Source organism: Peromyscus californicus, unplaced genomic scaffold (genome assembly GCF_007827085.1).
Source record: "Peromyscus californicus insignis strain IS unplaced genomic scaffold, ASM782708v3 Scaffold_22__1_contigs__length_63687245, whole genome shotgun sequence".
NCBI lineage: Eukaryota > Metazoa > Chordata > Mammalia > Rodentia > Cricetidae > Peromyscus > Peromyscus californicus.
The window spans coordinates 31,317,381-31,330,762 of record NW_026294525.1 but is presented as its reverse complement, the minus strand read 5'-3'; the positions used below and the strand labels follow the sequence as shown (position 1 = coordinate 31,330,762).

Sequence of the window (13,382 nt, the reverse complement as noted above, 5' to 3'; positions counted from 1 at the left end):
TGAGCCTTGTTCAAAATGCCACCTAGAAAGACAACCAGTCAGCTGACTGCACCCAGGCACCAAAGGGAAAGGGAACATCAAGCTAAGACCTTCAGCAGGCCTAGGCTTGGCCACAGGCTTGTTAGCAGGGAACTCAGAACACAGCATGGAAGCAATCCGTTTCTTTCCTTCTGGACGCCAGAGCCACTAACCCAGTCCTGAGAGTTTTGGGATCTCACCTTTCCTCATTTCCCTATTGTCGGGGTAGGGAGGACAGCCTTACCCCCAGCCCCAGACTTAATTGCACTTTCAGGGTTACTTAATGGGAACAGATTTTCCAGCTAAGATAGGAGCTTTCACTTCATTGCTCCCTCCATGTGTATGTGTATGGTGGGGATGGGGGGAGGATGCATGTACCATGGCACACATGTAGAAGTCAGAAGACAACTTGTGGGGTCAGTTCTCTCCTTCTACCACATGAGTTCAGGGGGACGAACTCAGTGCCATTACCCACTGAGCCATCCTACCAGCCCGTGTGTGTGTGTGTGTGTGTGTGTGTGTGTGTGTGTGTGTGTGGTGTGTGTGTGTGTGTGAGAGAGAGAGAGAGAGAGAGAGAGAGAGAGAGAGAGAGAGAGAGAAAGAGAGGGAGGGAGGGAGGGAGGGAGAGGGAGAGGGAGAGAGAGAGAATTAGTTCCTAGCTTGTAACTCATCTAGCTTGTCTGGCAGGTTACAAGATCCTTCTCATTCCAGATGGGTTCTATCTCATATCCTGAGGGAGGAATATTATAAGGAAAATGAAAAAACTGGGACTGTCAGGCCTGACTGAATCTCTACACCCAGTCTTTAAATGATCATGTCCACAAAACCCCGAAGGCACAGGGTTCCTAGAGTTTCTACACAGACTGAAAATGTGGATGCTCCTCATTAGTGACATATCACCCAGTGCATTGCCTCATGTGTGTTCTATGTAGTAAAACCCATACCCTGAAGTGTTTACCTTAGTTCTGTGGCCAATTAAGCAAATCAATTGAATCCAAGGAGGGGTATGTATAAACCTTAACTGAAGCTCCAGTTTAGAAAACATGGGTTCTGTAACTGGGATTTGAAGGCAGGGGGCAGCCCTGGGACTGAGAAATCTCCAGCAGACAGAGTCACAATTGTCCTGGATTAGAGGACACCGCCGTGTCTGCTGCTGAAGAGTTACTTGCTTGCTGGAGAAAAAGGAGACCTCACTATGCCTTTTGAGGCCACAAAGGTAATCTGTGTTGTGAATACACAGCAGGAGAAACTGAATTTCTGTTGGTTTCCCCCTCCTATGCTGGCTATTTTTATACCAACTCGACACAAGCTAGAGTCAACTGGAGAAGAGGCAGCCTCGATTGAAAAATGCCTCAATAAGATAAGGTTATAGGCAGAAAGACCTGTGGGGCATTTTCTTAATTAGTGATTGATGGGGCAGGGCCCAGTCCATGGTAGGTGAGGCCACCCCAGCAAGTTCTACAAGAAAGCAGGCCAAGTAAGCCATGAAGAACAAGCCAGTAAGCAGCACCCCTCCATGGCCCCTGCATCTGCTCCTGCCCCCAGGTTTCTGTCCTGTTTGAGTTCCTCTCCTGACTTCCTTCAATGATAAACAGTGATATGGAAGTATAAGCCGAATAAACCCTTTCCTCCCCAACTTGCTTTTTGGTCAAGGTGTTTCATCACAGCAATAGAAACCCTAATTAAGACACCTTCTATAACCTTACAGCAGTGGTTCTCAACCTGTGGGTCACGACCACTTTGGCAGGAGTGGCGCACCAGATATCTTGCACATCAGATATTTGCATTCTGATTCATGATAAGAGTTATGAAGTAGCAATGAAAATAATTTTAAGGTTGGGGGTCACCATAACATGAGGAACTATATTAAAGGGTTATAGCATTAGGGAGGTTGAGAACCACTGCTCTAGAGGCTCCCATCACCGTGTTATCACAAAACCCAAATCTGACCAAACACTGATGCTCTCCCAGCGACCAGGTCCTGGGTATACATCCCAGAGTTCTTGAATTCCAGCTGCAACTTGCCCCTCAGAGCCACAGCCTTCTATCAAGGTCTCACTGTGCCCTAAATATAAGCCCCAGTGAGCTGTCTCCTGTTTTATAAGAATATGTCATTCTCCTATTCTGTAAGAATATGCCATTCACTCTGCTCTTCCCTGACCACATCTGCAACGATCTCTCTATTACCATGGAAGCCGCCATTTCTCACGCCACACCTCCCTTAACCTGAAAAAGTCTCAGGACCGCACCTTTCTCCTTGGCTTGATTCTGCCCAAGGATAGTGAAGCATTCTTCCCCCTTCAGTATCATCACTTCTCTGTCATTTACTGTAGAAGCTTCCATTTCTCACGCCACACCTCCCTGAACCTGAAAAAGTCTCAGGACCGCACCTTTCTCCTTGGCTTGATTCTGCCCAACGATAGTGAAGCATTCTTCCCTCCTCAGTACCATCACTCTTGCCCATCTTTACCTTAAAGGATACCCACAGCCTGTATCAATTCTCCTCCTCCTCTCCATCCTTTTCTCATATTTTTGATTCATAATGAACAAGCAAGACAGGGGCACTTCCTGACTTTTCTTTGCTTGGGCAGATGTTCAACTCGATGAACCCAGAGGAGGAACTGGACCCTCCGGTAAAATTGGAATAACTAGGAAAGCCCGTCACGTCTGAGACTGCTATCTTAAAGTAACGCGATGGGACCCTCGCTGTTCTCTCCTCTTATGGGATTGTTGTAGACACCAAGTGGATGAATGGGTGGCAACATGTGTTGGAGACCAGTGAGTTTTGTTTGGGTGTGGAGCCACATCGTGCTTTTAGGAGAAAAGCCTTTCTGGTTACATACCCTATGAAGGACTACATGTTGTCAAGGCAGTTTGAGAACTGAGAAGTTGTCAGTGCATTGTGAACCTAAAACTTTGGCAAGAGGCACAAAATGAACGTTTGGACTTATTGTCTGAACTTTCCCAATCTAGTTCCCTTTGTTCCATATTATATGCATGGACTCTATACTCCAGGTGAACATCTGCACCACCAGCTACAGTTCCTAACACCATGTAAACGGCAAAGCTTAGAGGGAGCCTGTCAACCTTAATCAGAATCCTTCCTTCGTGTAAATATTACTGCTGGAGTGAATAATAAATTCAGAATGAATATGCTGGACTACCCCACTTTGGAGACAGAGTCTCACTCTATGACCATGTCTGCCTGGAACTCACTTATAAACCAGGCTGGTCTCAAAACTCCTAGAATCTGCTGCTTGCCTGTGCTTTCTGAGTACTTGGGTTAAAGGCATAAGCCACCACACTTGGCTACAAACAACTTAATTCATATATATATTTCCAACACCAGAAGACAGAGTTATAGCCTTTTGGTCACATCTTGGTCATTTGGTGAATCTCCTTTTTCAGCTATAGATGCCAAGTAAAGATTAATCAAACTACATGGTAAAATAAATAATCCTTAGGAAGTCAAGCATATTTGGGGAGAATTACCCAGTAAGAGGATGTTTCTTTTTTTTCTGATATTAAACACTAGGAAATATTCTCTTGGTGGGGGAGGAGGGCTAGGGAAATGAGTCTAGGAAATGTGCCTATTGTCTAACCAAGAAGACCTGAGCTGGATCCCCAGAACCCACGTACAAAGCTGAGCTTGTGGGCACACATCTGTAATACTAGCCCTGCGAGGTGGAGGCAGGAGGATCCCAGGGGCTTGCTGGCTAGTCAGTCTAGCTGAACTGGTACATGCCAAGGACAGTAAGAAACAATGTCTTGATGAAGATGCCCGATATTGACCTCTGGCCTCTGTGCACACATGGGCTAATACACACACACACAAGCACACACACACATACACAGTATACACACCATCATACAAAACACACAAATATTATCTATACTTTAGGCACATTTTTATATTTTACCGATTTTGAAATTTTTAATTATGTGTGTATGCGTATGTGTCTGTATGGAGACATTTACATGTGAGAACTGATGTCCACAGAGGCCAGAGGCACCAGAGCCCTCTAGAGCTAGAGTTGGATAGTTATGCACTTCTTGATGTGGGTGCTGGCCACTTAACTCAGATCATCTGGAAGAGCAGGACACACTCTTGACTGCCCAGCCCCTGCCCTCCACTGCCCCCATAATCTTACATTTTATATCCTCTAAAATTATATAACTGAAGGGCTTTCTAAAGATTAGTCTATGCAGATACAAAATGTTTTACCTCCTTGGGGAAAAACGGTCCAAGGATGGAATAGGCCATCGTGCAACCCAAGTTTAAGGAAGCTGCCGACACCAGTACACAAAGCTGTTCTCTTGAAAGTCTCCTCGATGTCTCTCCTGGACTTCCTCCAGAGCCATCTTAAATGCAAACATATTGCCATTACAGGGGTGTAAGTGGGATTCTGGGTAAAACACACAAGTGACATGTTACTGTGGAGTTAGAAGACTCTAAAAAACACTTGATGAGCTAAAAGGCTATTCTAAATACAGCTGTTTATAGCCACTGTGACCCAACACAAAACAATCCTGGAATATCACTGCAAATTTGAAACATTGTTTTCATGCATAGACTCTTGTATCAGAATTTCAGTACAGAAAATACTAAGCCTTCTTCTGATCTACCTCGATTTACAATGAGATGGACCAACATGCCCACTCTTTCAGAAATCCCTACAATGATGAGCTCCAGGGTGCTTTGTCAAGGGTATCAGGCTCTAAAGAAAGACATCTCATTTTCTCAAGCTCCTGGTTTCACATGCTACATAGATTCAGTCAGGGCTTAAATGTTTAAATGGGTAATGCTAGTCTTTACCAGAGTCATGCTGGCTCATTACCAGTCATTCAATTGGTAAACTTAACATTCTGGAAACACAAGACTCACAAATACTTAAATGAAGTCATAATCAAGTCATCGTCAATACTAATTACTAGTCTTTTGAATCAATTGCTCATTAAGTATTTGTTTCCATATTTAAACTGTCAAGGAACCAATCAATTGACTCAGTTTCAAATGTCCGATTCTTATTTTATGTACATTGATATTTTGCCTGTGTGAGAGTGTCAGATCTTGGAGTGACAGACAGTTGTGAGCTGCCATGTGGGTTCTAGGGATTGAACCTGGGTTCTCTGGAAGAGCAGTCAGTGCTCTTAACCACTGAGCCATCTCTCCAGCCCCTTCCTATCCATTTTTGAATGATTCTGAGGGGGAACAAAAGAGAAGAAAATGCATTTAATCTGCTGATTTTCCAGAGATAGCTACTGTAGGCCAGGAGGAAAAATCCCGTGCAAGATGAGGAAGTCTTAAGAATCCTTTAAAATATGCCCAAGTTGAAGAAGGAAAATGAGAAAAAGTTAAAAGTAAGGAGAATGCCAGCAAATAAATACCTGGAGACCAAAGAAAACGGTTTAGGACTGATGATGTGGTGTTAATTTGAAGGGATTCTGAAACCCCCTACTTACAAAGCATAGCTTTGGGAAGTACCTATACCCAGTCCTCAAACCTGAGAAAAGAAATGCTGGCCTGGACCCCATAGTCAGGTCAGGCCCCACCCTGGTTGATGGGCTCAGGAAAATAAATAAACAAAAAAAGCAAAAGTAAGCCTACTGGATCCTAGTTAAAGAGACAGGCCAGAAGCGAGCGGCAGCGCGCGACTGCGCGGATCACAGTCACCTCCTGTCCCCGCAGGAGCCCGGGACTCCGCTGTGTCCATGAGCCGCTGCTTCGGTTCGCCGGCGACTCGGGGTTCAACCGCCGCGGACTGGATGCGCAGACAGCGGACGCTCTACGGGGCCTGGACTCCACATTCCCGGTCCAGAGGAGGAGATCCACGCCGGCTGCGTGAAATCCTTCCAGATCCCAGGAGCCGGGGACCCAAGGGCGCGAGGGCGGGCAGGGGCGGAGCTGGGGTCCCCGCCCGTGCCGATCGCTGACTCAGCTGCTGGGTTCCGAATATAAAGGAGAACATCAGATCTTGTGCTCTTTAGAGAAACCTAGGCTCGTGCCTAAAGGGTGGAAATGGCAGTGTGTGTGATCGCTGAAGGACAGACACTAAAGAAACGGAAGTGAACAAAACTGTGTAACACCTGCAGAAAAAGGCTTGCAAGAAGGAGCGCTAGCAAGCCTGGCTGTGGGAACTTTCTGTGGATGCAGGCGTCTGCATTACAAACTGTTTGCTCCCTTGCTGTGTCTTTCTTTCGATGACAAGGTCCCTTTTTTTCCATCTCCACAACTCGGGTCATAAGGCTTGTATGAGCTAGTTGCCTGATTGTGCGTCTTAGAGATAAGAGGTGCAAGCATGTGTTCCCTTTCTCTCCACTCAAAGTATCCCAGCACAAATCTAGCTTCTACTTTGTCTTTTCCATGTTTATTATTTGGGAAGGACTTAAGTTTGGAAATCTGGGCCAAGGCGAAGAGTCACACTCCTGCAGTCGATGGGATTTTAATATGAATGAACCTCTTACACAGCACGCCTACCTACCAGCAGATATGATAGACATGATTAATGTGTTACTACAGTGCTACCAGTTCTACAATAAGGTCTTTGGGAAAGGACTGTACTTTGACCTAGCAAGAGAGGGTTATTGTGTGGGTCTGTGTGTATGTTCTAAAGGAGGCTGTTGGGTCCTCTGGAGATGGAGTTAAAGATGGTCATGAGCCACCTCCACATAGGTTCTAGGAATTGAACTTGAGTCCTTTGGAAGGACAATATGTGATCTTAACCACGGAGCCATTTCTCCAGTCCCGCCAGCGCCATTGAAGTGTGTTCTCATTCCGACCTAACCTCTACCCACAGAAGATTTTCCTCCAATTATTTCTTTTATGATCTTTCTTCTTTCTTTCTTTTTTGTTTTTTTTTTTTTTTGTTTTTCGAGACAGGGTTTCTCTGTGTAGCTTTGCGCCTTTCCTGGAACTCACTTGGCAGCCCAGGCTGGCCTCGAACTCACAGAGATCCGCCTGGCTCTGCCTCCCAAGTGCTGGGATTAAAGGCGTGCGCCACCACCGCCCGGCTTTCTTCTTTCTTTTTAAAAGCTCACTTTCTGTACGGATATTAATGCAGAAATTGAGTCACCCAAACTGGTCCCGTTATTTATTTTTCTTTCTTTTGTTCTCTCTCTCTCTCTCTCTCTCTCTCTCTCTCTCTCTCTCTCTCTCTCTCTCTCTCTCTCCCTCTCTCCCTCTCTCCCTCTCTCCCTCTCTCCCTCTCTCCCTCTCTCCCTCTCTCCCTCTCTCCCTCTCTCCCTCTCTCCCTCTCTCCCTCTCTCCCTCTCTCCCTCTCTCCCTCTCCCTCTCCCTCTCCCTCTCCCTCTCCCTCTCACATCAGCAGCCATTCTTACATACATTTTGTGTGTGTGTGTGTTTGTGTGTGTGTGTGTGTATACTTCTTAAATTATATCCCTGGGCCTGCAAGATGGTCGAGAAGGTAAGTGTATTTACTGTCTAGCACTAAGACCCAAGTTCAACCCCAAGGATCCACATGGTAGGAGAGAACCAAATCCCCCAACGTGCACATGAATACGGTGGCACTTGTGTCCCCCTCAAATGAACAAATACATGTAATAAAAATTTTGAGAGTTGTATTCCTGTTTTGTGTCTAACTATTACTGGTTGTTAGTGTCTGGACCAAGTGATTTCAAGTTCTTGCTCTTTTATTTAAAAGTTAAATAAAAGCATACCTAGCTTAGCAACCTGAGTTGACTTGGATTTTACACACACTTCTCTTTGAGTAATGCACCTGGCATTGTTTGGGAATCTGGGACCTCCCTGTGCATTAAGCTGCACATATCCTCCTCTCTCAACCGTGGGATAAGTCCCTTCTTGCTTTCCCAACCATCAAAGTTAGACATATTCTATTCTTTTCTATTCAATTTATATAGGGGACTGATCCAGGGTGAACTAGTTTTGGATACATGCATGAGGCAAACTTGTGCTCTCAAGAGAACTTTTAGGGGGAACTTTCCTACTTAACCACTTCATGCCTTTGCATAATTGGGTGTACCTGACTAAAATATATGCACTGGGCTGGAGAGATGGCTTAGCAGTTAAGAGCACTGGCTATTCTTCTAGAGGACCTGGGCTCCATTCCTAGCACCCACATGGTGGCTCACAGCTAGCTGTAACTCCAGTTCCAGGGGATCTGACCCCCTCTTCTGGTCCTTGCAGGCACTGCATGGACATGGTGCACAGACATAAACACTGGCAACATTATACATATAAAATAAACATAAATAAAATTAGATGCATTATGGGGAGGGATATATGAAGTAGAAAATTTATTTTATGACTAATCTATCTCAAAATAGGGACTCCACCCTCACTGTAATCTGTACCAGCCCAGATTCTCTTCTTTAATTCCATAAAAAGAAACCCCAAACAGTAATCAGGACCCTTGAGTATCTTGACTCATGTAGCCTGCTTCTCTTGTCCTATCACTTTGCTTTAAAGAAAATTTCCTCACTGCTTGTGATCTGTGTGGACGTTTGATTCATTCTCGAATAAGAGACCAAGAATCTGGGAATATCCAGCCTTGGCCCCTGAATTTCAGTACGAAGCATGCTGAACACCACAGCTTACCAGCACTGCACACTGTAGTGGCCACAGTTTCCCCTGGGGTTGTTACCAGAAATTTCAGCTCTATGCTGTTGCCTAGAACCTCAAGAAGGCAAATTGCTGGTCAGAAAAATATCCGAATTCCAAGTTCAATTTCTGTTGAGTGAATACTGCTGCCATACCATCTTTGAAAGAGGAAATATTGATTGGGAGGGCATGCATGCATGTACCGTGGTGTGCATGTTAGGGTCAGGGGACAACTTTTAGAGGTCCTTCCTTTTACGATGTATGTCATCAGCCTTGGCTTCCAAGTGCCTTTGTCTCCAGAGCCATCTTGTCAACCTTTTCATACCATCCTAAAGCTAAAATAATTATGTTATGATCCATCTCTATTTTATTAAATTTTCTCTGGTGGCTATAACAAATTGCTACAAACTTTTCAATAAAAAGAAAACTAGGTCTGGCCAGTGGTAGCGCACGCCTTTAATATCAGCACTCAGAGAGGCAGAGGCAGGTGGATCTCTGTGAGTTGAGTTCCAGCCTGGACTACAGAGTAAGTTCCAGGAAGGGCGAAAAGTTACACAGAGAAACCCTGTTTCAAAAAAAAGCAAAAAACAAACAAAAAAACTAGGGCTGGAGAGATGGCTCAGAGGTTAAGAGCACTGACTGTTTTTCCAGAGGTCCCGAGTTCACTTCCCAGCAACCACATGGTGGCTCACATCCATCTGTAAAAAGATCTGGTGCTCTCTTCTGGCATGCAGGGACACATGCAGGCAGAACACAATAAATAAAATAAACAAATAAATAAATCTTTGAAAAAGAAAAAGACACTGTGGTAATCAGTACGGCGGTTTCTCAGAAAATTGGGAATCAATCTACCTCAAGACCCAGCCATACCACTCTTGGGCATATACCCAAAGAATGCTCAACCATACCACAAAGATACATGCTCAGCTATGTTCATCGCAGCACTATTTGTAATAGCCAGAACCTGGAAACAACCTAGATGCCCGTCAACCGAAGAACGGATAAATAAAATGTGGTTCATATACACAATGGAGGAGTACTGAGCAGAGAAAAACAATGACAGCATGAATTTGCAGGCAAATGGATGGAACTAGAAAAAAATCATCCTGAGTGAGGTAACCCAAACCCAGAAGGAAAACATGGTATGTATTCCCTCATAAGTTGATTCTAGATATAAAGCAAAGAACAATCAGACTGCAACCCACAGAACCAGGGAGGCTATATAGCAGGGGGGATCCTAGGATGACTGTGGCTTATAATAAGTTTTGGTTTTACTCAATTACTGGGCAAGCCTCAATGAAACATTTCAAAATAGGATAAGAATTTATACTGTATCAAGCTGATAATAGAAAAATAAATTTTAAAAAGTGGAAAAAAAAGAAAAAGAAAAAAGAAAAAAATTTAAAAACCAAAACAAAATACAAAACAAATAAACCTCACTTCCTGTAGGGCAGAGGTCTAACCTGGGGTTCAGCGAGGCAGAATTAGTGTGTCCTTCTAGTTCCATGTATGGAAAACTGAATTTTATTAGATGGTATTTCTGAATTTTTTAGAAAGTGTTTTCATTTCATTAAAATCATAAATGACAGTGGTCAGTTATCTAATGTTAATATGATGTTGCATGCTTGGGATAAATCCAATTTGGTCAGGATGCATTCTTCTTTGTATACTTGTTTATTATACCATTTAATTCTATCAGAGTTTTCTAGTTCTGGTGTATACATACACACCACACACACACACACACACACACACACACACACACACACACACACACACACACACGAGTGATTCGTCTGGCTTTCCTACAAAGTTAGTTACTTTTGCCTGTGCACCATATCATTAGTACTATTCCTGAGCTGTATTTATCTGGTAGTAGCAGTCATGACAGTTTCCTGAAATTGTTCGGTATATGGCAGTCCTTTCCTGTCCTTTCACTTTTAGGGTACCTCTTAATGTTTAAAGTGAACAGGGGCTGGCGAGACGGCACTGTGGATGAAGGTGCTTGATGCTAAGCCTGATGGACAGGAGTTCAATCCCCAGGAACCACACAGTAGGAGAGAATTCACTCTCTCAGGCTATCCTCTGACCTGTACTCAAAACCCAAAGAGCCTGTGCCCACATACATAAACACACACAATAAATAAATGTAATAAAACATTTCTAGCTGGGCAGTAGTGGTGCACACATTTAATCCCAGCACTCGGGAGGCAGAGCCTGGAGGATCTCTGTGACTTCTAGGCCAGCCTAGTCTACAGAGCGAGTTCCAAGATAGGCTCCAAAGCTACACAGAGAAACCCTATCTCGGAAAAAAAAAGTTAAAGAAAATGAATTATCCTGATTATCTTAACTTTAATGAAATCCGATAATCTATTTATATTTAAAGTTAGCACTGACATGACAGAGCTTAAGTTCACCACTTCACCATTTCCTGTGTGTCGTCTCTGCCTCCCAGCACTGGGATTACAAGTGTGCTCCATCCCAGCTGGTCTCTTCTGTGTGCAGCTGAACTCAGGTCCTCATTCTTGTGTGACAGGCCTTCACGGTCTAAGCTGTCTCCTGTTGCACAAATCCTAAATGGTCTTAAAATAAAAAGCCAGAGCCAGATATTGACGCATACACTGAAAGATCAGAGAGACAAACAAATAAGCCACAGCCACTTCTCACCTTGCCAACTACACAAATCCTCTGTCTGAATGTACCTGAGTCCTCAGCTGGGAGGCCTAATTCCTGTCTCCTTCCACCTTGTATTCCTCTCTCTGCCCAGTCATATCACTTCCTGTCTCAACCTTTCTAGTGCTGGCATTAAAGGTGTATGCCACCACTGCCTGGCTGTTTCTCTTTTAAATGGGATTAATCTTGTGTAGTCCAGGGTGGCTTTGAACTCACAGGGATCCAGACAAATCTCTGCCTCCTGAGTGCTAGGATTGAAGGTGTGTGCCACTACAGCCTGGCCTCTGTGGCTAACTCTGTGGCTGGCTCTGTCCTCTGACCTTCAGGCAAGTTTTATTAGAGTACAACAAAATATCCCCCACAGTCTCCCAAAGCATTGTTTGGTAGGGGCAGGGAATTGCCTGTGCATCACAATACCCAGGTTTAACTTTTCTGGTCTACTTAGTGGTAATATTACATCACTTTTGAACAACTCTGTCATTTTACAGATGGCTCTCATTATGAACCTTGAAACTTTATGAATCATTTTACCCAGGACCCACCTCTCTTCCTCCATTCTTTGGGCTCCAGTTGTCCTGTGTATCATACCTACCAAAACATAAAGTCTGTTATGTGATACTACAGTATTTGTCTTAAAAGATCACATTTTCTTTTTTTAAACAAAAAGATAAAATCTTTTTTATGTTCACTAGTGTTTTGCCTGCATGTATATCTATGTGAGGGTGTTGGGTCCCCTGGAACTGGAGTTATAGGCAGTTGTGAGCTGAAATGTGGGTCCTGGGAATTGAACCCAGGTCTTCTGGAAGAATAGCCAGTACTTTTAATGAATGAGCTATTTCTCCAGCCCCTCTCCTGCCCCCATTTTCTTAACTGTGAGGAAAAAGAACATTTTACATGTACCCTCCTGTTTACCATTTCCAATGCTTGTCATTCTGGAACTTTCTATCCCATGTCACTTCCCTTCAACATGAATTTTTTTCCTATAGCATTTCAAGTATGAGTCATCTGGTGGAGAATTCTTTTTTTTTTTTTCATTTCTTTCTGGATGACTTCATTTCTGAAGGGTCTTTGTTGAGTATAATACATAAGATATACATAGAAAGCTGTCTCTTGGCCCTTGCAAAATGTGAATCTATTGTCATTTGGTCCCTTTCATTTTTTCAAAGAAATTAATGGAATTGTGTGTTTGTATTATTGGCCTCTAGTATGTAATACACCCCTCCCACCTTGGTTTACTTGTTCTTAAAATGTTCTCTTTATCTTTGGGTTTCAATAGCTTGCCTATGTGCCTAGGGGACATAAGAACAGGGTGTGTGTTTCTATCATTCTGAGGGAATTTGTACTTCTCTAATCTGTAAACTTAAGTTCTCATCCAAGTTGGTATCCTTTTATACAATATTCATTCAAATACCACTACCTCATTTTTTGGCTCCTGGCTCATTAACTACATAGACCATACATTAAACCTCTACCATTATGCATAAAGATAAAAGTAGTCAGAACCAATCTTCTTTCCCAGTCTGCATACTCATTCTTATTTTTGTTTTATTTTATTTTATTTTTTGCTTGCATCTTCATTTTTTCCCCAAATTCTATCAGCTTCTGGTCATGCTCCTCAGTATAATCAGACAATTGTTTTGTTTGAACATTTTCAGGGTTACATTTGTCATCTGCAGGACAGGTAGGTCCACAGAACTTCCTACTAATAACAATTTACTGTGTTTTAATAATCTAAGCATTTATGAGGGATAGGGTGATAAGTTCCCACCTAGATAGTTATTTTAAGATTTTTTTGAAGACTTCCTAAAATCCCCAGGATGATTGTATGCTAGTGACCCTCAGACCTGACTGGTCATCAAGACTTTTCTGAGACATCCATTAGCTTTCTAATACATCATTTATTCATCTATTTGTTTATTTACTTATGTATTTATTTACTTTTTCTCCTGTTGGTCATAGACTAGTCTCACATGTGAAAATAATTATAACCAATATAGTATTTTTTGCCCTTCCTTTCTTCCCTCCCTCACTCTGTCCCACCCTCCTTCCCCCTCCCTCTCTCTCTCTCTCTCTCTCTCTCTCTCTCTCTCTCTCTCTCTCTTTCTTTTTTTGT

The 13,382-nt window shown here is 43.3% G+C and overlaps 1 protein-coding gene across 3 annotated transcripts in view; it reads right to left on the bottom strand.

Moving 5' to 3' along the window:
* The window catches only part of LOC128118504 (MFS-type transporter SLC18B1-like), a 31,341-nt gene extending 25,227 nt beyond the window's left edge, over positions 1 to 6,114 (bottom strand). Inside the window, exons 1-2 of one of the 3 annotated variants that reach the window (XM_052751184.1) lie at positions 5,627 to 6,114; positions 4,244 to 4,380 (exon numbers count right to left, since the gene is read on the bottom strand). In XM_052751184.1, the coding sequence (XP_052607144.1) occupies positions 4,244 to 4,282 (39 nt within the window). In that variant the 5' untranslated portion in view covers positions 4,283 to 4,380; positions 5,627 to 6,114. Of the gene's footprint in view, positions 1 to 4,243; positions 4,381 to 5,626 lie in introns of those variants that run through there. The other 2 variants (XM_052751183.1, XM_052751185.1) reach the window with 2 other exon arrangements.
* Positions 6,115 to 13,382: the final 7,268 nt, after the last annotated feature.